The sequence below is a fragment of the Suillus subalutaceus genome, assembly GCF_016647625.1.
Source record: "Suillus subalutaceus strain FC151 chromosome Unknown DFJ58scaffold_79, whole genome shotgun sequence".
Taxonomy (NCBI): Eukaryota; Fungi; Basidiomycota; class Agaricomycetes; order Boletales; family Suillaceae; genus Suillus; species Suillus subalutaceus.
The window spans coordinates 45,841-66,342 of record NW_024540328.1 but is presented as its reverse complement, the minus strand read 5'-3'; the positions used below and the strand labels follow the sequence as shown (position 1 = coordinate 66,342).

The window sequence follows — 20,502 nt, the reverse complement described above, 5'->3', positions numbered from 1 at the left end:
TTCCAACAGACCTTGTCTACCTGCACCCCAGGTTAGAATCGGCTTGCTTCCTATAGACATCCGCAATAAATGAACACGGTGGATACTTCGACACATGTACTTACCGGACTATGGACGGCAGATGTGATCAAGTGGGGCATATTATTAGTGTTAAAGTATCACAGGTAGGGTCGGCCTTGTGAAAGATCTGAAGCCTTGGTTGGCCAGATGCTAGCTATAGTAGTATGTCCTCTCTGGATCATCTCTGTCCCGGGGCTGCATTTTGAAAAGCAGAAAACGGTAACTTTACACCTGGTGGAGTGCATTCACGTATGCAGAGTTTTGACTGCTACCACTTTGACTCGTCGCAGATGAGGAAGAACGTGGGGACTAGCACATACGCAGCTAAGATGGCTTTGTGAATGAAGTCCTAATGATGGTAGCAAGCAAGATGAGATCGACCAAGAGAATAAATGAGAACGTAATAATGGACAGTCACGAACCATTTTCAAAAATCAAGATTGAAAACTGCGGTTATAGTTATCTGGACGCCTCAGCGAGTCACACCGATAAGTGAATTGAGTCACCGATTGAAGTCCATATTGCTAGCTTGGTCGAGGAGCGCTTAAGGGAATAAACACACCTGCGGGCACATTTCTGGATGCCGATAGATCTGTCCGGCGCAGATCACGCTGAAAGTTCGGTAGCAGTATGCGGCCACCTGCAGCCGCTACCTGGCTGACCATGTGGACCAGGAATGCAACGAGAACGGAGTTCCAACTTCATTCAAGACATAGGGCGACAGGCCAAGTAGTACATGGCCATGCCATTAGTGTCCAAGTTGCACAAGTAAAGTAGGTTTCAATCAATGACAGTAGGTACTGTGTAAAACGACATCAGCAGAGTTCTGATACTAACCTAAGTGCGACATCATTACCTGTCGGTATATATCGTGCCATAACGATGTGCATGAAGTAAGTCTACGTGTGATGTAAATGTCCAGTCCAATTACAAACCATAATAATCCATTAAATGTCAATCAAATGCCACCATCCTCTACAACCTCCCAGAAACCAGACCTAGGGAATCATAGATCAACTAAGATCAGTCCCAAACGCGGCGAAGGGTGGTGAACCCAGAGAGCAGCATTATAATAATCATCGCAACAACACCAGGAAGAGCAGAGTTTATTTTAAGCTGGGGGTAACGCTCCTGAGCATCCGGCACATTGCCACCCTAAGTGCATTCAAAGATAAGATCGACGACGAGCATGAACGAACGCAGACTTACCACTAGTCAAAGGTGTGTATGCCTGTGGCGTATACATAGCGAACTCAAGCTCGCTGTTTGGCTCCAGGTAACCAGGGGAGGGGAATGCGCTAGGGCCACCCTGGGCCCAAATATGAAGCGTGTAGCTTTCCTGAGCCAGTGGAAGGCTAGGGTTTGCAGTCTGGTAGCCATATGGATACCACACCACGCTCTGAGCGGTTCCGGGAATGACACCATCGGTGGGGCCCACGGGATATGTATTTCCGTTTGCACCTACTGCTGCAACAGTGAGGGCGGTGGGTGTCACAACGAGGCTCGAAAAGTTCCACCCAAACGTAACATATTCGCTGGGGGCAATTTTGTAGTAGGATTCGGATTGGATTGGAGGCATGGTTATAGTGATTATTCCAGGTTGAGCTCCTGTCGGGATTGTTGGCATTGGGGGTACTCCCATTTACGAGGGATGCCGAGCCTGAAATTGTCGCAGAAGCTGAAGCTGAAGAGTTTCCATTCTGTTGCCTGCGTTGCAGATCAAGCTGATGATTCATGGTATATTGTGCTCAAAGGAAGAAGAGCGTCTGTGAGGCAGGCAGGACGAATGGCAGGAATGGTGAGAGCAACTAGTAGTGCAACCGTGCACCTTGAGAGAGCATAACTTGCGAGTCACACGGGATGCGTCCCAGTTCCAGAAACTTGTTTTAGACCCTGCCGCAGCTGTTGTTTTCCACGGGCCGTGACTGGTGTCTCCGAAAGAGCTATATCAAGCACTGCAGCCACAGCCCTTAACCTGGCAGCTGGCTACAACAAGGCGCTGACTTAGTCCCAAAATAGGATTGGGCTGAAACGATGAGACCACTGGTCCACATCGAAACCGTGAACAAACTGAATCGTCACCATCAGCGAAAGAGTCCCCGAAAGCAGAGCTTAATCTGGAGAATGTCGACGCCAAAAGGCTCGTGAAGGTAAGTTATCAGTTGTTAATGAGAAAACTACGACTAAACTTTGTGATTTGCATCGTAAAGCTGTCATGCTATGTCATGAGTCATGAGCATGACGGCGTTGGTCAGTTGGTGTGACTTGGTTGTCAGGTAGCGAGTAATAATAACTGACCTCCGATCATTGAGTCCCACGCCGCGTATCGATCACAAAATGATCTAATTCAGGAAGGTCGTGGTTGGCGAGCGGCGGCAGCACAGTTTTCTGATAGATCAACCAAGATGTACTCTTAACCATGGAGTACGAGACGTAGTACGTTTTCAGATAGGCTCAAGAATGCAGAATGGATTAACACCGACTACTTACACTTTTTTTAGATCACGACATGTTTCAGTTCAGCTCACATTCACATGGGTCAAAAATACAGTCAAGGTCTACTAACCCAAGATAAATCATCGTGCGAGCTTCACATCGAGTTACTTGGTGGTGGCATTTCCAAGATGAACCACGAAACATCTGCATCATTGGAAACCTGTGCTAGAGTGCGTTCCCTCTTCTTATTTCTATCTTTTAGACCGACGAATTGTTCTGGGCGGCGTAAGCCTTTGTTCTTGTCGATGTCTTCATTCAAGTTTACGCAGGATCTCGTCTTCTTGGTTGGTCTCTTTAATGTAACGGCTAAGAAACTGAAGCGTTATATTTTCTCATCGACGAACACGTCTGGTACGTCCAAATATCTACAGGGAGAATTGCGTTTGATGGTGTAAATGTTATCATAGTCCACCATCCTCACAGTTGCCTGTGTCTTTCCCCTGGTAAGTTGCCCATAGCCTCAACGGTGTTGGTTGTTAGGCATCTCTTCCAACATCAACGGCACCGGTCACCTTTGGCTCATGTATTTGTGTGACGCCGTTGCGCTGTTCGTTTGACAATATTGTGTCCTACCCTTGGGGTCTACGAGCTATTTCTCCGAAAAGGTAAGTGTCCATTAACATGCAGCGGGCCGATATACGGATCATTTTCGTATCCTAATATATGTACTTTGGAGGATTCTGCGAGGAAAACTCTACTTCGGTTCACTGTCTTCCACAGTCTGGTAGAAATCCTTAGCAATCCGCAATTGCGCCTCTCTACCCGTTTCGTTGGGGGTGTTCGGGATAGCACGGATGATCAAATACTTGCGACCTGTCAGGACGTCTGGCGTGACCTTGAAAGGATCAATACTAGAGCCAGCAGATGTTGCGGCAGCCAGAGCTGTGTGGGACCCAACTACTGCACCTACCAGCTTCTTGGGCAATAACGATACCGGCCTTGTAGAACAGGTGAGGTGGAGATATCGAGCACATACGACAGGGTCTACTTACGCAAACAGTCCCATGGCCTTGTCGAGAATCAATGTAATGATCGGCACAAAAGTACAGTACACTCACCAGCAACCGATTTCCCTATCCACGTTGCGTCAAGGAAACGCATTGGTGTCAGAGAGTGTGACACGTGCAATGACACGGCTCACCAGTATAAGTCTAGGCCACCTTGAGCGACCATCGAGATATTAAGCGCTGCACTGCCTAGGGACCGTATGGAATGAGCCATCCGTCCCCCTGCAATGCCATCTGCAGGATCGCCCGCGAGACGCAAGAATGAGTCGGATTTTGGTACCAGGGTCTTTTTACCACGGTCGGAGCCCCATTCGATGGCTGGGAAAGTAAGTTTGGGCATTCTCATGCATGGCGCGTGACATACCCAATAGAGCCTTCTGCAAGGAGGGGAGGGGCTTAGGGTTGGTGAGGGGTAATTTTAGAGGTTGGCTATTGCCACGGGTAAGGAATGATCCTTGACCTTCGATTCCGGTGTACTTGATATAAGAGTTAGCGACTGCCTTCGATGTCACTTAGTATCATACTGCGTACAGATGATCTAGGAAGGGGTTGTATATGACACCTAGAACGGGCCGCTTTTGGTAGATCAGTCCAAGGAGAAATACACGCGAATGGGAAGCCGTGGACAAAGTTTGTGGTGCCATCTGAAAGTCACTGTCGGATCCCAACGAACTCGATATGAGATCGCAGCCTACCGATCGGGATCAACACAGAATGTCGGCTCATCCTGTGAGCTCATTGCGTGTTCCAGACGGAGTACGATTCCTCTCCGATGCTATAAGGAACACAGATCGATTAGCATCATTCAGTTTCTGCGTACGATATAGACTCACAACTTGAAGCTAGGGTAATCCTTGGCGATCTCGTCCCTTCACGAGTTCCTCGACAGCAACATCATATTCAGTGACCAGATCGACGGAATTCTTCTTTTCATTGACAGTCTGAAGTTGATTGAATGGCTTGCGAGCCTTCAAGAATCAATGTACCGGCAGTGCGTGCGAGCTTGACGGTGAATGTCAAGATAGAGCGCAGGTCGACTGGCCTTAATGTTTGTGTATCGGCTGACATGTTAGTAGTGGTCGAAAGCAAGTCCGGTGGAGTAAATGAGTTGAACGCCGCTCTTAGAACCCCACTAGTATGGCTAGCCGATCTGCGAGAACGTTACCTCTAAGAGATCTATTGATACCATTAACTTGTAATTCATTAGCAGATCTAGATGTATATGTATCATCTCCGTAGCGACTGGTGTTTAATGAGACTAGTTGACGCGACCGCACCACCAAAAATATGTAAGTAAGGGTCTTTACTAGCAACGACGCCTAGTTCAAACCATGCATTCAAACTTGCAATTCTAAGCACCCTCTGGAAGTTTGAGGAAGGGGTCATCAGTTGAATTGGTGGTCATGGACGAGGAGGGTGCTATCATCGACGTATCTGGGTAAGTGGGAGAAGATAATAAATAACACAATTTGTAGATGCCGCGCGCACCTTCTCATATGCTCATGGAACCTAAGGAACGAGAGAGAGAAAGAAAAGGCTATCGCGCTTGTATGGAAAGTGATATTTGTGGGGCCAAGAGCAGTGGTCGTCATCAAAAGTACTTGCAAGTTGCATCTGATAGTAACAAGTTGCTGAGATACCTGCCACCTGAATTTGTCAATGATATTACAATGATGTTCAGCCGAGCTGAGATGAAGCCTCTTGGATGCCCAATAGTTGTCAACGCTACTCGACTGGACACCAAAGCATAGCAAGGGGTAGTCTAGAATCATCAACCATTTTTTCGAGATGAGGTTGGAGAACAAACTTGAAGACCAAAAAGTGCCACACAAATCCCGCAAATGGAAACTGTTTTCCACACGCCAGCTTGACGGACGCGCGTCGACAAGTGACACTTAACGCAAAACCCCTCATACTTCCACTTCTCTGCTCCCTGTAAACCATGTTCTTGACGCGTTCCGAGTACGGTATGTTCATTCTGACGGCTCAACATCGTCATATTATAGCGCTCATCGTATTTGCAGATCGTGGTGTTAACACATTCTCCCCAGAAGGTCGACTTTTCCAAGGTGTGTTAGACAACCCGACATCGTGAAATTGTTATCTGAAAGTTTACAGTCGAATATGCTATCGAAGCTATTAAGGTACGCATGAAATCGTGCAACAGGGCAATATATATCTCATCTCCCCCAGCTCGGATCGACAACAGTTGGCGTACGCACTCCCGACGGCGTAGTCCTCGCAGTAGAGAAACGCGTCCAATCCCCACTCCTAGAATCAAGCTCCATAGAAAAGATTATGGAAATCGATACCCACCTCGGATGCGCAATGTCAGGCCTCACAGCTGACGCTCGCACAATGATCGACCACGCACGTGTCACCGCTCAGAACCACTGCCTTCACTTATGACGAGAAGATTAAAGTCGAGAGTGTCACTCAGGCTGTGTGTGATCTGGCATTGCGATTTGGTGAGAGTGTGCATGACGAAGAGGCGATGATGAGTCGGCCGTTTGGTGTTGCGCTGCTTATTGCTGGTGTCGATGAACTGGGACCACAACTGTGAGTGCAATCGAGTGGATAGCCTTGTTCAACCTAATCCTCTGCGGACTCTTGGTAGATATCATACGGATCCCTCGGGAACCTTCATGCGGTATAATGCAAAAGCTATAGGGTCAGGGTCAGAAGCAGCACAAAGCGAGCTACAAGACAAGTGGCACAAGGTATGATATTCACATCTTCACCATGTTTTTCGGTATTCAACACATTGGATAGCAAATGACGTTGCTTGAGGCACAAAAACTGACGCTGAGAGTCCTAAAGCAAGTCATGGAGGAGAAACTAGACCACCACAACGTCCAGTTGGCACAGGCATGTGTCTCCCTACATTCTTCTCGAATATTCGTAAATAACTTCGCCACAGGTCACGCCACAGAAAGGCTTTGCGATACTAGATGAAGTACAACTGAAGGAAATTATTGACGCCATGTAATGTTTCAGGTAGATGACAATATTAATCAGACAGCCTGGAGGTGTGTCTTTGCTAACATTTGGTGATCGCAAAACTTGGTCGATGTTGAGGGAACTGAACCACTGGTACAATACTTGTACCCATTATACAAACGGGAACAGCATAGTTGTGACTTCAACTTACTAGTCGACTGAAAGCCAGAGAAATGAGAGTCATCTGCGAGCGGCCATATATATATTGTAGTGCATATCACAACGAGATGCGCAAGGTGCAAGAAAAGCTAATACATTGTGTGGAAGTAGCTGTACATCGGAAGAGATGTGTTCACGCGGCTGTGTGGTTGAACTTTGGCAACAACGGGATAAGCCTACTTTGCTGGATTTCCGGGCCCTTGGTGGCAAAGTACCTGCAATTCCAATCGGGTTAAGTGATGGCTCATACCAATGAGAAAGTCTTATTACCTTTGAGTCTCGTAACTCCAAGAATGGTTTGCTCGAGCCCAGTTTCCTACTCCGTCAAGGTACTCCTTGACTAGGACATCGATGGAAGGCCCCCATGAAGGAACCTTCGCAAGACCGTCGATAAATCGTTTCTGAACTTCAGCGTGATAATGTGCTGCCCAAGCCATTGCGCTGCCTCTGTCGAGGCCCAGTTCCAACATGACAGTACTGATTAAATTATGAAATCCGTTCCCAGCTGCTTGCTCTTTGTTGTATGACATCATGTCCTGTGAAAATTGTTAGCAGACCACAAACCACGACGTCCTCAATATCACCTTACATTATCAATAATTATCAACTCTGTGATGCAGTCAGCAAGATCCACGATGACGGGATGGTAGAACACTTCATCAGGAAGGTCCATCCCCATCTCAAATATTGGGAAACAAGGTTTTACGCCAATAGTTTTACGCCGGAGCTTCAGGTAGTCATCGATACTCCGCCTACGGGCTTGTTCACGGTCAACAACCTCAACAACCACTGCGTGAAGGTATGCAGTGAAGGTTTCAAGGAAGTGACGTTGAGAAGGCAGGCTTGCAAATTGGATTGCATGGGCCCAAAACCTAGCCAGAAGTTCCTTGGGAGTCAGATAATCATCAAACAAATTGGAAGCATTTACATTCGCGCGATTTCGCCGAGGATGCATTCGCCTTCTGGTCGTATCTTATGAGGATTGTGTAGGGCATCGAGCACGATATCCACCATTTCTTTCGTGACTGCCTCATTCTCGATGTCGGTGTACCATTCAAAAAGGAGGAGTACATTCATCAAATCACAGCCGATTCGAATGTGTTCTATTTGTTCAGGAACGGAATCAGGGTTCTGTGATGCGTTAATTGCCAGAGTACGAACTTCTTGATGCGTTAGGATAAGCCAGTGCTGCCAGGCGGGCTATAAGAAAAATACGTGTCAATCATCGTTAAAATTGAGGGCTAGTGACATAGATCGAACCAGAATCACATTTATCGAATCCTTCCTGTAACTCAAGACTCAGGGTCTTGAAATTACGGAACGAAGCATCGACTTCAGCTTTCACATCTTCGAAATGAGGATTGATGGTACGAGGCCAGGGCCAGTCAATCATAGTGTCTGGAAGATATATCATCTTTGGGCGAGTATCCATAGCGTCCAAAATATAGTCTCAGATGAGAAGTGCGGAAGTTGAAAGAAGGGCAAATTGTTGCTGGTCGAGTCCAGGACTGGTAGAGACTTTATATACCTGCGCCCCGGGTCGAGATCGGCCTACTTCACATACACTGTGCACATATGCATTAAACGAATGTGGTGGATACTCCAAGTGCTTATCCGATCGTCAACGGCAGATCAAGTGGCGAATGGTTATGTCGTGTTCGAGTTGAGAAGGTAGGGCCGGTCTTGTGCAAGATCTGATGCATTGCTTAGCCGGAGGCTGTCAGTACTTTGTCTTATTCCTATCGCGGAACTTGAGGTAGATAACGGCAACTCTGCACCCGGTAGAGTGCATTCCCGTATTCAATTTTTTTTGGCTAATACACTTCAAGTTGCAGCTGAGGTCCTGAAGAACGATACCAGGGTGTGAGGGATTGGCATATGTTGAGATAAAATTAGGAATCCAGACCTGAGACTAATCCATTGAACAGATCAGAACGTCATGGACAGCCACGAACCATGCTTTCGTTTTCAAAGCAAATAAAAAAGTTGAAACTATGCCCACAATTATCCCGACGTCACCCTAATCGCAAGAGTTGATCTTTAAGTGAATCGAGTCCCCGATTATATCTTATTGCTAGCTTGAACTTCGAAAAGCACTCGCGCAGATAGATCCTCTCCCCAGCAGACCGTCCCTAGGTACTGGTAGGCCTGCCTGCCAAGTGCTGCTGGATTTGCCATGAAGTCAAGATGCTAGATCTTCAGCGTTCTTCTTCGTGTAAAAATTTGACGGGTCCTCTAGGTGATGTTAGGTGAGGTTTGCAGTCCGATATTTGATCCAAGAGAGTGGCGAAAAAATGTATTCATCGGAGGATCTACTAGTATACAGGAAGAAGTGTCTGTTGTGGTCAGAATGAGGAGTAAAGTACTTCGTCTCCCCGGCGTCGAGGACAGTTACCAACTTCAGCTATCACGTGATATGTTGAATTTTCTGACGCCTTGATTACTTTTCAATATTTCACTACCTAAAGTAGCGAAGGTTTTCCGAGTCGGCGGCCAGCAAGAGGCTAGCAGTCACGGTGTACGACGTTCCTTGCCGAGACAGTTGCCATCAGGTCAACCTGTGCTCATCAATGGCACCTGGAACCCATGTCCGCCATATTAAAGTGAGCAGGATGTTCGACATTAAAACCTTCCCCCTCCAGTAATGCGCTTATTTTTCTGCACGATCCTCTACCTCACTCGAGTGATCCGGGCCTCCCAGACTACCAATACTAGCGACGGTTCTGAAGTTCCGTCGTTATCATTCACGAATAGAACTTTGTGGAATATTGCCTCCAGTTGTCTTCTCACTCTTTTTGCGTGCATATACAGCACCGTTCACCCCAATATTCCGAGTCCTGAGGACAGCACCATTCGTATCCTACGGCGGCGACTTGGCATGATGATAATGGTGCTATTCTATCCTGAACTCATCATCGCATGGGCCATGGGCCAGTAGCTCAGCGCTCCTCAGGTTACAAAGCAGTTCAAGAACTCGGGGTATTTCGATGTTGAAGCACCTACAGAGCAATATGAACTTGAAGGTGAACCGATCATTCGATCTTGCATTGTGAACAGTTTTTTATATCTCGCTCACTTCCTTCTCGGACCGCATGCTGAAGTTGTTGCTTTAGCAGTTCAAGGTATCCGGTATCTACTTCAGGATATGGGTTAACTCGTGCTCTCGCGAAACCATTCAAAAGGCTATTGAAGGATTATGTTTCAAAACAGTCTGAAGGTAAGCTTGATTCACATTATCTCAAATGATGGTTTTGACTCATGTGATTATGTAGATTATAAGTGGACTCAGACGCACAGCTTCTTTGCGCTGATGGACGGTTTCATGCTTTATGATGTAGACGGGGAACCCTACTTTACGCTACAGCCTGACCAACTTCTCTAGTTCATAGGTGACGGTGTATCGATGCACCTACCATAACGGTAAATCAGATCCCCGACAAGAGCAAAGGCAACGTGATATCAAAAGGAACGAGCATGCTTCAGGTGGGGTGGTTCGTTCTGCAGCTCATCACCCGCGCTGTCTATCACCTCGACACCACCGAGCTTGAAATAGCGACACTCGCTTTTGCGGTTCTCAATTTCCTCACGTATCCTATGTGGTGGAATAAGCCCTTCGATGTACAATGTCCTCATCCAGTGTACTGGAGGTCAACTACGTCAATACCAAGCGACCACTTTGATCAGTATGTCGTCGCTTCAGTCAATTTTGCCGCTACTAATTATGTCTCCCTCAGGCATGAAGATTTTCGAGAGTCCCTCCCTGTGCTTTTGCAAATCTGTACTACACCTTTGCTGTCACCTGTGGGAATGCTGGGTGCCTCCGACCCTGACGGCTCCACATCATCCTGAATGCTACGAGTTCAAACATTTGGTGGCAACATTCAACTGGAGGGCTGGTACGAGTATATTCTTTTCATTGCCGCATTCCTTATGGCGACGATTTTCGGCGGTGTCCATTGTATCGCTTTGTATTTTACCTTCCCTACATCGACGGATCAGGTCCTCTGGCGCATAGTTACTGATGCTATAACTGGCGCACCCATTGCTGGAACCTTATTCGGATTCCTGATGGACCCGTTTGCTGTATTTTGTGTCCTGTCATACATCACAGGACGTGTCATACTCTTGGGGCTTATGTTTACCACCATACGCAACCTTCCTCCTGGCCCATACCTGGCGGTGTCGTGGACGAGTATCATGCTGCACTTGTAGCTCTGCTTATGGTACTTGTCTTCATATATTTTTGTGATCATATTCACGCAATGTCGTGCTTGTGGTACCTGATAAATGGATTCGAGCGTGCTTCGGAATACCCATGACACGAACAAAGTTCAACAAACTTGCACTTGCTCATCGTTGAACTCGACGACAATGTACGATGGTGGGCAGCGAAACAGGGCTGTTTGGGACGCCATGACCAGTCTTGAGGCGGACAACTAACGAGGAAGTGACAGGACATGCAGCGTGCGTCTCTATTATTCAGATGTCAGTGATCTACACACAAAAAATCATGGGCTCGGAACGATGGACTATATATACCTCACTTTGTTCTATCATAATTTCAATGCAATGTCTTATTATATCGGCACGCAATTAGAATGTCTGGAATCTGATTACTTGAAACGAGATTGATATATATAGGCGCGGGTTGGGCCTGACCCGGCCGCCGCGCAATTTGGGGTGCATGTGCGCAGACTGATGACTTGGATCTAGTGTCTGAATGGGACAACTGACACCATATAATGTGAGAGAGATGATAATATTATAACGCCTTTCCTGGCATCTCGTCGCATTTGAGTGAAGGGTAAAAGTAGTCGAACGTTAATACTGGTATGAAAATTCTAATTAGCGGAAGGGTATGGTAGGTTCGTACTACTACTAAGTCAACAATCGTAATGCTGGACGCATGGTATACAATCTGAAAGGTCTGAATATGAGATAGAAGAACAATATTAGAACTCATGGAGGATGCTTGAAACGAACAATTGCGAATAACAGATGAATAAAGAGAGGGCATAATAGTACGCGGATAATGTAGAAATCCGTCAAAGGAATGATTTAGGCGCCTCGTGAAAAGAGCGGTAAAAGGCGTTACATCAAATGAATGTTTTTCAAGTTTACGGTAATGATGATGTCTCGTACTGTAACAAAGTAGTAAGCAATTAGCCCTTAAAGACAAAACATCACGAACCATTCTGTATGATCGTGGCAGTTCGCCTGGTGTCGGTAACTGACGTGAGATGAACTGCCGTGCAGCGTAAGAAACGAGTCCTCCGATGCTAAGGTTTGCTTACTCTTGAACTCCCTCTCCTTATTCGACGTGAATGCTTGATGAATGCTCCCGAACTTGTTATAAAAGTCTGCATGAAACCACTTGAGAGGTACTCCCGATGGCAAGTACCATTACCACCTACATGAAGATACATTTTCGTAATCATTTGGTCTGTCACCATAGCGCGGCATATGGTGGCTGAGTCGTACACCGCTCTTGAGCTTTGCCTAAGATATCGTCAGCATCGTCGCCTTGCTTTCCGAAGGAATAACAACAGACCTGCAAAAGGTCGACCTTGTTTAGGAAAAGAATGATGCTGACGTGTGCAAGTAGTTTGTTTGATACGACGGATCTCCATAACAGCAAGGAGTCTTCTAGTCTGTTCACCTCCGGAGCCTGTACAATTATCAGTACGCCACGTAGAGACGAGCAATCACTTGCTGACCTCTGCTAATACCTGATCGAAAGCAGAGATAGGTGCCAGAAAAATAATCGCATTTACTGCATGGTGATATCAATGAATGATCCTCATCAAAAAAACGAGTTATATAGTTACCATCTTCGAAGTAAGGTGCCCAAGCGTGCCGTTGATTTCGGGCACCTCCTACGTCGTAAATCTTCCATGTGATGAACCGGCGCTGGGAATCAGCAATTGAGAAAGAGTGCTCAACAACGCCCGTGGTCTTGAGCCGGGCTTTCAAGACATCCTCTAAACAAATATTGTTAGAAATGGTATGTTTTTAGACAGCCAATCGACCTACGGTCGCTCGGAAAATACCGTAGAGCGGTGATACGGGATATTTCGTCCAAAAAGCTGTTTGTTGTCAAGAAAAATACAATATCAGATACGAAACACTCACAAGCCACTGCCCTCTTCCACTCTGATCCGTTTCTCCCGTAGGCGTTGTTTGACACTGGGGTCTTTCCATAATGCCAGCATCGGCTGAGCGCAAGAATTGAGCACATGAACAGGGTCACTTGGATCGTCCCACCAGCCCTCAATCTCATTAGTGTGTGCACTCTTAGGACTCTTGATCCTATTGCCAAGGGAAAAGGCCTTTTTCCAGTTCGAGGTATGATGAACGCTAACTTCCACATTCTTTGATTTAGACGAGCTATTGCTTGACCCACCAGGAGAAGGGAGGCTCGTTGAGGGCGAAAGAGGGGAAGATGTCTGTAGGGGGGGTATGGTAATGAATGGCGCGGGTCGGCCGTTCTTGCCAACAGTAACTTGGGTATTAGAGTTACCGTTTGCATAGATACTCCAATCAGGCTTTGAAGGGGTAGTGTGGGTAGGCTCGTCTTCATTAGGAGATGATAACATTCGGATCAAACGTTCCTCCAGTTCCCTCAGAGGTTCCAATGCGTGGCGATATTGGGGATACCTGGCGACCTTAGTCACGGAAGATGGGTTAGTCAAGGAGATTGTAAGACCAGACGCAGTCTCCTGATCTTCTGCCTCGTCTGGTTGGTCTGATTCAGGGGAGACAGCGTCAAGGATGCTGGAATTAGGCGTCGTTATCACACACGCTAATAGATTTGAAGTGGTAATAGGACTTACCGGCGAACGGATCGCACGAGGTTCAGATATATTACAGCTCTCCATGCGATTCGGTCAGCATGGAAGGCAGCCTTCGCATGCATTAATTGAAATTCTGGATGAGATATGAGTCAATGTGTCCCAGACATGTCATGCGTAAAGTTATTATGTTCGCAGCTCGTTTTCGCACAAAACAATAAAGAGATGAAGCAGAAAGCCTAGGTGACGATGACTTACGTTTCAGAGTGGTACTCTTGCCGCTCTCACTCTGCCCCAGAATCAAGACCTTAATTTCAGGTTTTGCCTTCTTCTCTTTCTTCTCTGCACGGAGCATTTCATCAATTCCATCGCTGACCCGTTTAGCCTCCGACTCTGCTTCCAATCTCCTTTCACGATCTGCAGCACTCTCGTTTGGAGGGGGCATGAGCGCAGCAGCCAGTGGATCGGAAAGGGATCGGCGCCGGTTTGGCTCCAGAGGCCGAGCCATAGTCGTGGACAACCACAAGACGGGCACAGAGACAAGGATAGTCTAAAGAGAAAACCGAAGACCTAATCGTGCTTGAGAAATGGGTTTTATAAGTGCAACAGGCTAACAAGAGGCTGGTCGCGACAAGCGCTTCCAAAAGAAGGTTCTACTTGGCACGTGGCTATTTTTTCTGAATTTCTCTTATTTTGGCTGTCATGTCTTGTCACGCTGCTATAGAGGGTTACCTTTGCTTCCTGAGCGATATTAAGTAAAAAATAGCGTCTAGGTCAACGCCTACGCCGCGAAGAGTTTTATACTAGACAAAGTTAGGTGCACCGTGTCAGGCGGAAATCGCAGCGGAACCATATCTAGGTTTGTTAAATTTTACATATAGTGACATACATAAGTTATACACGACCGCCGATGTCACGTCGGTTTCTTCAAAAATCCCCGACATGCAATTTAAACGCGAGCAAGATAATTGTCTACTACTGTTCATGCACATGGGAAAAGCCTCCTGCCGAACGAAGGACTACATTTCATCCGCTACTTCTCAATTCCGTGGTCCAAGGGAGCTGCCGTCGACAACTTTACTAGGGCCGTATCTGATAACTTATCGGTGCTTCTAGGGGGGTTATGACACTGAACCCAACGTGTGTCACGGTAGAGGCGAAGTTAGGACAATATAGACCGTCCCCAAGCACGACATTGTCCATGTGCCTGCCCGCTGGCTGATCAGTCTTCTCACAGCAGAACTGCTTCACGTACGGCACCGCAACTCCAACGCTCTCATAGCCTGTGACCAATCGATATGTATCGACCCATTCCAAGACACTGCAAAGACTCTCCTCGGGGCTCAATCGGATTTTGGCGGGTTTGCATGGAAGACCTATTCTTCGCGAAGATCAGTCACTAGCATTGGCGTAGAGCTTCATCTTCATTAGTACTAGACGGCACTTTGACTGCACTCCTATTTTTAGTTCACTCTTTCCTCCATGTGGACGTTGTTACTTTTCCCTGTGGGTATCATTTCGTACATCAGCTGACATCTTTGCCATGTGCGAAAGGAACAACGGTAACTAGAACTTCTGATGAGCGTCGTTAATGATAACACCTTCCCAGGCTTCTTACTCTGCTTTCAAGTTAGCGTTTCGGAAACAAGCTTTCAAATCTATTGACATGCAGGAATAAAAGAATAACCCCTTGCCTGACACACGATCCCCGTGGTGTTTGTTGTGGGTTATTCCATGGATTCAAGTCCCTGGACGGCGATGTATTGCTGTGCTGTTGTGGTTTATGCATCATGATGTTGATCTTGAAATCACTGCCACAACTTCACTCGCGTGCAATTCGAGCCAGCAATCTATGCCTCAAGCTCCTCCTTCAAGTTGTGGACGAAAATGCTGACCGTCAGACATCTCGGTGGTACTGGTATCCCGTTATATGAACGAGCCAAAACTGGTTTTACCCTTGGGCTAGCCCATCGATCTTCCGAGACGTTGACTCAGGGAATCACTTCTCCGACGCCAGCTGGAACACTTGCCATCAAGGGGTAACGTAATAAATAGCCTACATCGCCCTTGCTATGTAGCTTGCGAAGGTAGATATTATCCCGCAGATGAATTGATATCAAAGTGACTTTCACATCCTCGTTCCCATTCTCTCGTATGTCCATTCGAGGACCCTTTGTTCGTTCTGCATCTGTTGGAGGCGGCGCTTCCGTTCCTCTCCTTACGGGAACCCCACCTGCGCCTACAGGACTGTCTAGCCCACCAACCTCAACTTCGTCATCTAACTACTCATCGGATGGGACCCAGAGCACGAATCAGCATAATGCACAATCGTCAACAAGTCCGTCATCCTCGCCGACGGTACGGAGCACTCTTTCGTCTTGCGGAACATATAGACTTATTTCATCACAGACATCCGGACAAACCTCCAGCGCCTCGGTTGACATGCCATTCCCATCATCGTACGTCCCGTTGTCTTTCCCATCACAGCAATACGGTGAATTTCTCACATGGGTGTCATAAGGTCACTGTCAGATGGCACGTTAACTAATTATAAGGGGTTAGAGCCAAGCACGGATACGTTAACATCCATTTCGTCTTCTTCACACTCATCGATGAGCACTGGTGGAGGAGCATTGACAAATGGCCCACCGTCAGGCGGCACTACCTTACCGCCACCTGTAAGCACGGGCGGGACAACTCCTCAAAACAGTCCTACTACTTTTGGCCCTCCAAACAGTGGTCCCGCTACAAGTGTCTCACCTTCATCGATATTCACCTTGCTACCTTCAACCATACCAACTTTGCTACCTTCATCCATACTCACCTTACCACCTTTAACCACATCGACTTCGCCACCTTCATCTATACTCACCTTGCCGCCGTCAACCATACCAACCTCACCACCTTCATCCATACTCACCTCACTGCCTTCAAGTATACCAACATCGCTACCTCCACCACCCACACAGAAACCATCTGCACCATCGACCACGAGCCAGTCCAGTACTCTACCGGGACAGGAGACAAGCTCCAAGGCATCTTCATCCACGACCTCGCCAATTGTAGGCAATCCCACTACAACTTCTTCTACACCTAGCTCCTCCGCAGATAAGCCATCTACAACTTCTTCTACACCTAGCTCCTCCGCAGATAAGCCATCTACAACTTCTTCTACACCTAGCTCCTCCGCAGATAAGCCATCTACAACTTCTTCTACACCTAGCTCCTCCGCAGATAAGCCATCTACAACTTCTTCTACACCTAGCTCCTCCGCAGATAAGCCATCTACAACTTCTTCTACACCTAGCTCCTCCGCAGATAAGCCATCTACAACTTCTTCTACACCTAGCTCCTCCGCAGATAAGCCATCTACAACTTCTACACCTAGCTCCTCCGCAGATAAGCCATCTACAACGTCAGACACGAATCTCTCCACTCCTTTACCGAATACACAGACATTCAGTCAGCAGTCAACTTCGCCGACGACCTTCACAACTTCACACACTACAACTCCGGGGCAACATCCATCCATCCAAAAGTCAACTTTGCCGACGACCTCCACAACTTCAGACACTACAACTCCGGGGCAACGGACATCTAGCCAACACCCAACTTTGCTGACGACCTCCACAACTCCAGACACTACAACTCCAGGACAACGGACATCTAGCCAACACTCAACTTTACTGACTACCTCCACAACTCCAGACACTACAACTCCGGGGCCACGGACATCTAGCCAACACTCAACTTCACCTTTGACCTCGCCAACTTCAAGCAATCCCCAAAATGCATCTCCCACATCTAGCACCACATCAAGTACTAGCTCATCGATACATGGTCCTGCTACCCTCGCCAGAGACAGTGTCGGGTGCACAATCTTCCCATACACCGCAATCTCCCAGCGGAAGTGCTGTGAACACTCCAATCCCGACTGGGAATGGTTTGACATTCTCGTCCGCAGATTCACCTACGCCCTCTGGCGGTCCTGTGGGCAACCCGTCTTCCACTTATCTTAGCTCGCCGTAAGTTATTAGAGCTATTAGCGGAATGCGTTGACCTAATTATCTGATTCTAAGCCTCACCGGAGTTGCAGAAAATGTCATGAGCACGACGTCGCCCATACCACCGAGTGGGGACACGTTCTCTTCGATCACCTATACATCGATTGGTACCTCCACTATTATAGCATACTCCTCTTTTGGGTCAACCTCAGTACTCGTAACCCTGACATCGACCTCAACGTCCGTGATTCGTACCACAACTCCAGTACCAACTTCGGGAGCCAGGTACGTCATTTTAACCGTTTCACATTGCATACAACCCATCGGAATAAAGGTCAAATGAAGCTCCAATTATTGGAGGGATTGTGGGCGGAGTCCTAGCCCTTCTGCTTCTCGGTATTGCAGCATGTTATCTCATCGGCCGCAGGCGGCGTCCGCGGGCCCACCAGCAGCTTTACGATAGTGACCTTACCGCAACACTCTCTGCAGCAGAAGCAGCGACAATGCGTGAGAATCACCCTTACAGTCCTACGTACAGCTCTGTCGTAGGAGGGCAAGGTGCAAGTGAGAGTCGTGGCGCCCTGCATCACGCCGCAAACTCCTTTGGCCCATCGGCCTTCCCTCACCCATCATTTGCCGGTTCCTCGCATAATTTTTCTGGTAGTTTGTCGGGCTCAGCATTGCACGAGGACTTTGACAGGGAGTCGGATGGTGGCGGTATCTGTTGGGACAACGAATCAGAAGGCACGGAGAGAGATTTCGCGAGCGCACAGAGTTTTTACGCGTCTAATGATGGGGAGTCTAGCCTGAGCGGCGGTATAGGTATCGCGATCGGCTCTCAATCAAGCATAGATCTCCACTCATATCACACCGCCGCTACCACACTTGTCGCGGGGGCCCACGCTATTGTGGACAATGACGATAGCCCTGGACCAAGTCCTTCGGCATTCCCCGTTCCCCCAGTGAACCCGTTCCTCGATGGTGTCCGAGTCGTCGATCTTTCTGATTTTATGGCCTCTCGTGCACCACAAAGCCGCCAAGTAGTCTCCGCTTTAACTGAAGACGCCGCGCTACCTCCTGTGAAAATTCGCCGATTCTCAGAGCAACAAGCGTCTTGGGCGGCGGCTGTAGCAGCTGCAAGCCCTGTAGATCATGATGCGCCCACACCAATAGCAACTCGGAGCCTCAATGCGCTTATAGGGGATGTAAACGACGACGACCCATCAAGTAAGGACCTCCAAACGCCCACACAGTCCCATCCCCCAGTTACGCCAGTGAATGATTCGTATTTCATCATCAATCCACTTTTACGTGAAACGTCCCAGGAAGAGTTCAATGATGATTCTGGGGACAGTAGCCACGAGACTGTCTCCATCATGTATCCATATCCGTTCGAGTCCACGGACAAGGGCAAGGAGAAAGAGTACCTGTCCGCTGACTTGGGGGATGATCCCAAGAATAACAGATTATCGAATGCCAGTTCTGGTCTTGTGTTCCCCGAGGATCCAGTAAGTCCTGGAATGGTTTTAACGAGCCGTATCACTGATGAACGATCTGTTCAGTCGCAGTGTGGTCTTGCACTCTAAGCAGAGAACAGTGTTTATAAATTATTGATTGGCCCACACCTTAGCATACACTATTTCAATCATTGCGGACTATCTCATTTAGACAGACAGACAATATCTTCAGTGACGTATTTCACATGACCATCACAACAGTCGTCGATTCTGATGGACGTGAAGATTGCTCAGTTTCCGCTGAAGCCCAATGAGGAAGACATCGAACGGAGAATAGAGAGGGAGGACAGAATTGGAGTACGAGAGGAGAGATGAGTGGGAGAAGAAAGAAGATGGCGGAACTTCAAGGTAGGGGGCAGGTGGATGAGGGACGAGGAAGATGATGTCGGAAGGAGTGTAAAGGATCCGGAAGGGTTGTCTCATGTATATAATATGACGTGAATCAACATGGAGGTCATCCAGACGCAAGCGCAAGTGAGAAAACATCGAAATATTCCAAAACAGGCTCTATCGGCCCCTATTTGTACAAGTTGACACCAACAAGGAGTAGACATCTTTAACGGTGGCTGTGTTGTTTCGTATAGTACTTAAACAAGTTGGTCAAACATCTTGCTCGGATTCATTCACAAACGGTGACAGCCTTCAATTCATCTGTTAAATCTTACTTGACCTCTGAGTCCCACCTTAAATTTATCGCAATGTCTGCATCTGAACTTCTCCGTCAATCGATGCAAAATCTGAAGGTGAGCCAGCTTTTTCTTTCCCCGGCCGTAGTTCAAGTAAGTTGACATAACTTCAGGTTGCCGAATCGAAGTCGACCCAGCCACCCCTCGTACCACTCAGATTCTCGTCTCGTCCTCGTCAGCTCAATTTCCCTTGTCCACCCAGGAACCGTCACAAGCAATACTATGGTTTCTGGCTCAGCCACGAGTGGCTCATTGATCTCGGAAAGAACATTCACTATCCTGAGGATACTCTCGAGCCTCCTACCAAAAACGATTTCTGGATGAGAGGATTCGAGCATATCTGCTGGGCCGTCAAAATTGATCCTCTGACTATCGAGATGTGTTTCCAGCCCAAACAAGATGGTGCGCCCCCCGAGCACGTGAATGCCGTCGGGGAGGTGTTTGTCTTGTCTGTGTGCTCTGATGATGAAGCAGACTACCCTGTTATTCCTTTCCAGGAGCAGGTAGATTATTTGTCGAATCTTCTTGGTAGAAAGCCACAGTGGTGGGACAGTGTCTGGCCGCGTAATGACTGGGAGTGAGCACAGATATAATTCAATATGGAGTCTCCGCCGTTGAATCACCTGCATGTGATGTTCGAACTTCGACGTTTGCGGTTATTTTTCAAATGCGTACTAGTAGTAGTACACGTCGCACGTCCCCATGTTGGAGTATACATTTGTACTCTTTCAGCCTCGTTGGTCAGGACCCAAGGGGTAACAGCTCCTCCAATAAGGTCTCAT

The 20,502-nt window shown here is 47.6% G+C and overlaps 9 protein-coding genes across 9 annotated transcripts; 4 read left to right on the top strand and 5 right to left on the bottom strand.

Moving 5' to 3' along the window:
- Nucleotides 1-773: 773 nt before the first annotated feature.
- Nucleotides 774-2,249, bottom strand: DFJ58DRAFT_796142 (uncharacterized protein). Its single transcript, XM_041390567.1, has 2 exons — nt 1,697-2,249; nt 774-1,668 (listed from the first exon to the last, which is right to left on the bottom strand). Exons 1-2 carry the CDS (start codon nt 1,794-1,796, stop codon nt 1,226-1,228), a joined length of 543 nt encoding a protein of 180 aa, XP_041242111.1. The 5' UTR covers nt 1,797-2,249; the 3' UTR covers nt 774-1,225.
- A 1,001-nt stretch (nt 2,250-3,250) lies between these two features.
- DFJ58DRAFT_717056 (myo inositol monophosphatase) lies at nt 3,251-4,631 on the bottom strand (the record flags this gene model as incomplete). The annotated part of the gene is made up of 11 exons (XM_041384310.1): nt 3,251-3,462; nt 3,549-3,565; nt 3,698-3,881; nt 3,928-4,039; nt 4,088-4,125; nt 4,169-4,207; nt 4,275-4,290; nt 4,317-4,338; nt 4,397-4,416; nt 4,439-4,504; nt 4,572-4,631. 11 exons carry the CDS (start codon nt 4,629-4,631, stop codon nt 3,251-3,253), a joined length of 786 nt encoding a protein of 261 aa, XP_041242110.1.
- A 793-nt stretch (nt 4,632-5,424) lies between these two features.
- Nucleotides 5,425-6,713, top strand: DFJ58DRAFT_796123 (proteasome subunit alpha type 5). Its single transcript, XM_041390566.1, has 7 exons — nt 5,425-5,530; nt 5,588-5,632; nt 5,731-5,939; nt 5,980-6,122; nt 6,181-6,283; nt 6,336-6,431; nt 6,484-6,713. Exons 1-7 carry the CDS (start codon nt 5,506-5,508, stop codon nt 6,550-6,552), a joined length of 690 nt encoding a protein of 229 aa, XP_041242109.1. The 5' UTR covers nt 5,425-5,505; the 3' UTR covers nt 6,553-6,713.
- Nucleotides 6,714-6,763: 50 nt separating this feature from the next.
- On the bottom strand, nt 6,764-8,479 carry DFJ58DRAFT_466146 (terpenoid synthase). Its single transcript, XM_041380518.1, has 6 exons — nt 7,983-8,479; nt 7,884-7,922; nt 7,651-7,825; nt 7,312-7,594; nt 6,993-7,258; nt 6,764-6,937 (listed from the first exon to the last, which is right to left on the bottom strand). Exons 1-6 carry the CDS (start codon nt 8,152-8,154, stop codon nt 6,856-6,858), a joined length of 1,017 nt encoding a protein of 338 aa, XP_041242108.1. The 5' UTR covers nt 8,155-8,479; the 3' UTR covers nt 6,764-6,855.
- An 887-nt stretch (nt 8,480-9,366) lies between these two features.
- On the top strand, nt 9,367-10,571 carry DFJ58DRAFT_842887 (uncharacterized protein; the record flags this gene model as incomplete). Its single annotated transcript, XM_041392887.1, has 6 exons — nt 9,367-9,656; nt 9,780-9,844; nt 9,865-9,939; nt 9,995-10,056; nt 10,152-10,405; nt 10,457-10,571. 6 exons carry the CDS (start codon nt 9,367-9,369, stop codon nt 10,569-10,571), a joined length of 861 nt encoding a protein of 286 aa, XP_041242107.1.
- Nucleotides 10,572-11,460: 889 nt separating this feature from the next.
- Nucleotides 11,461-14,155, bottom strand: DFJ58DRAFT_796108 (guanine nucleotide binding protein, alpha subunit). The gene is made up of 11 exons (XM_041390565.1): nt 13,772-14,155; nt 13,556-13,649; nt 12,855-13,496; nt 12,756-12,808; nt 12,551-12,703; nt 12,440-12,495; nt 12,274-12,390; nt 12,137-12,221; nt 12,017-12,082; nt 11,914-11,967; nt 11,461-11,863 (listed from the first exon to the last, which is right to left on the bottom strand). The coding sequence occupies exons 1-11, from the start codon at nt 14,019-14,021 to the stop codon at nt 11,814-11,816; spliced, it is 1,620 nt and encodes a 539-aa protein (XP_041242106.1). The 5' UTR covers nt 14,022-14,155; the 3' UTR covers nt 11,461-11,813.
- Nucleotides 14,156-15,445: 1,290 nt separating this feature from the next.
- Nucleotides 15,446-17,716, top strand: DFJ58DRAFT_466046 (uncharacterized protein). Its single transcript, XM_041380517.1, has 4 exons — nt 15,446-15,871; nt 15,923-15,972; nt 16,035-17,538; nt 17,593-17,716. Exons 1-3 carry the CDS (start codon nt 15,668-15,670, stop codon nt 17,530-17,532), a joined length of 1,752 nt encoding a protein of 583 aa, XP_041242105.1. The 5' UTR covers nt 15,446-15,667; the 3' UTR covers nt 17,533-17,538; nt 17,593-17,716.
- DFJ58DRAFT_842884 (uncharacterized protein) lies at nt 17,618-19,349 on the top strand (the record flags this gene model as incomplete). The annotated part of the gene is made up of 3 exons (XM_041392886.1): nt 17,618-17,802; nt 17,852-19,025; nt 19,236-19,349. The coding sequence occupies 3 exons, from the start codon at nt 17,618-17,620 to the stop codon at nt 19,347-19,349; spliced, it is 1,473 nt and encodes a 490-aa protein (XP_041242104.1).
- Nucleotides 19,350-19,635: 286 nt separating this feature from the next.
- On the bottom strand, nt 19,636-20,413 carry DFJ58DRAFT_796100 (uncharacterized protein). Its single transcript, XM_041390564.1, has 2 exons — nt 19,834-20,413; nt 19,636-19,777 (listed from the first exon to the last, which is right to left on the bottom strand). The coding sequence occupies exons 1-2, from the start codon at nt 20,347-20,349 to the stop codon at nt 19,682-19,684; spliced, it is 612 nt and encodes a 203-aa protein (XP_041242103.1). The 5' UTR covers nt 20,350-20,413; the 3' UTR covers nt 19,636-19,681.
- Between the last annotated feature and the right edge of the window lie 89 nt (nt 20,414-20,502).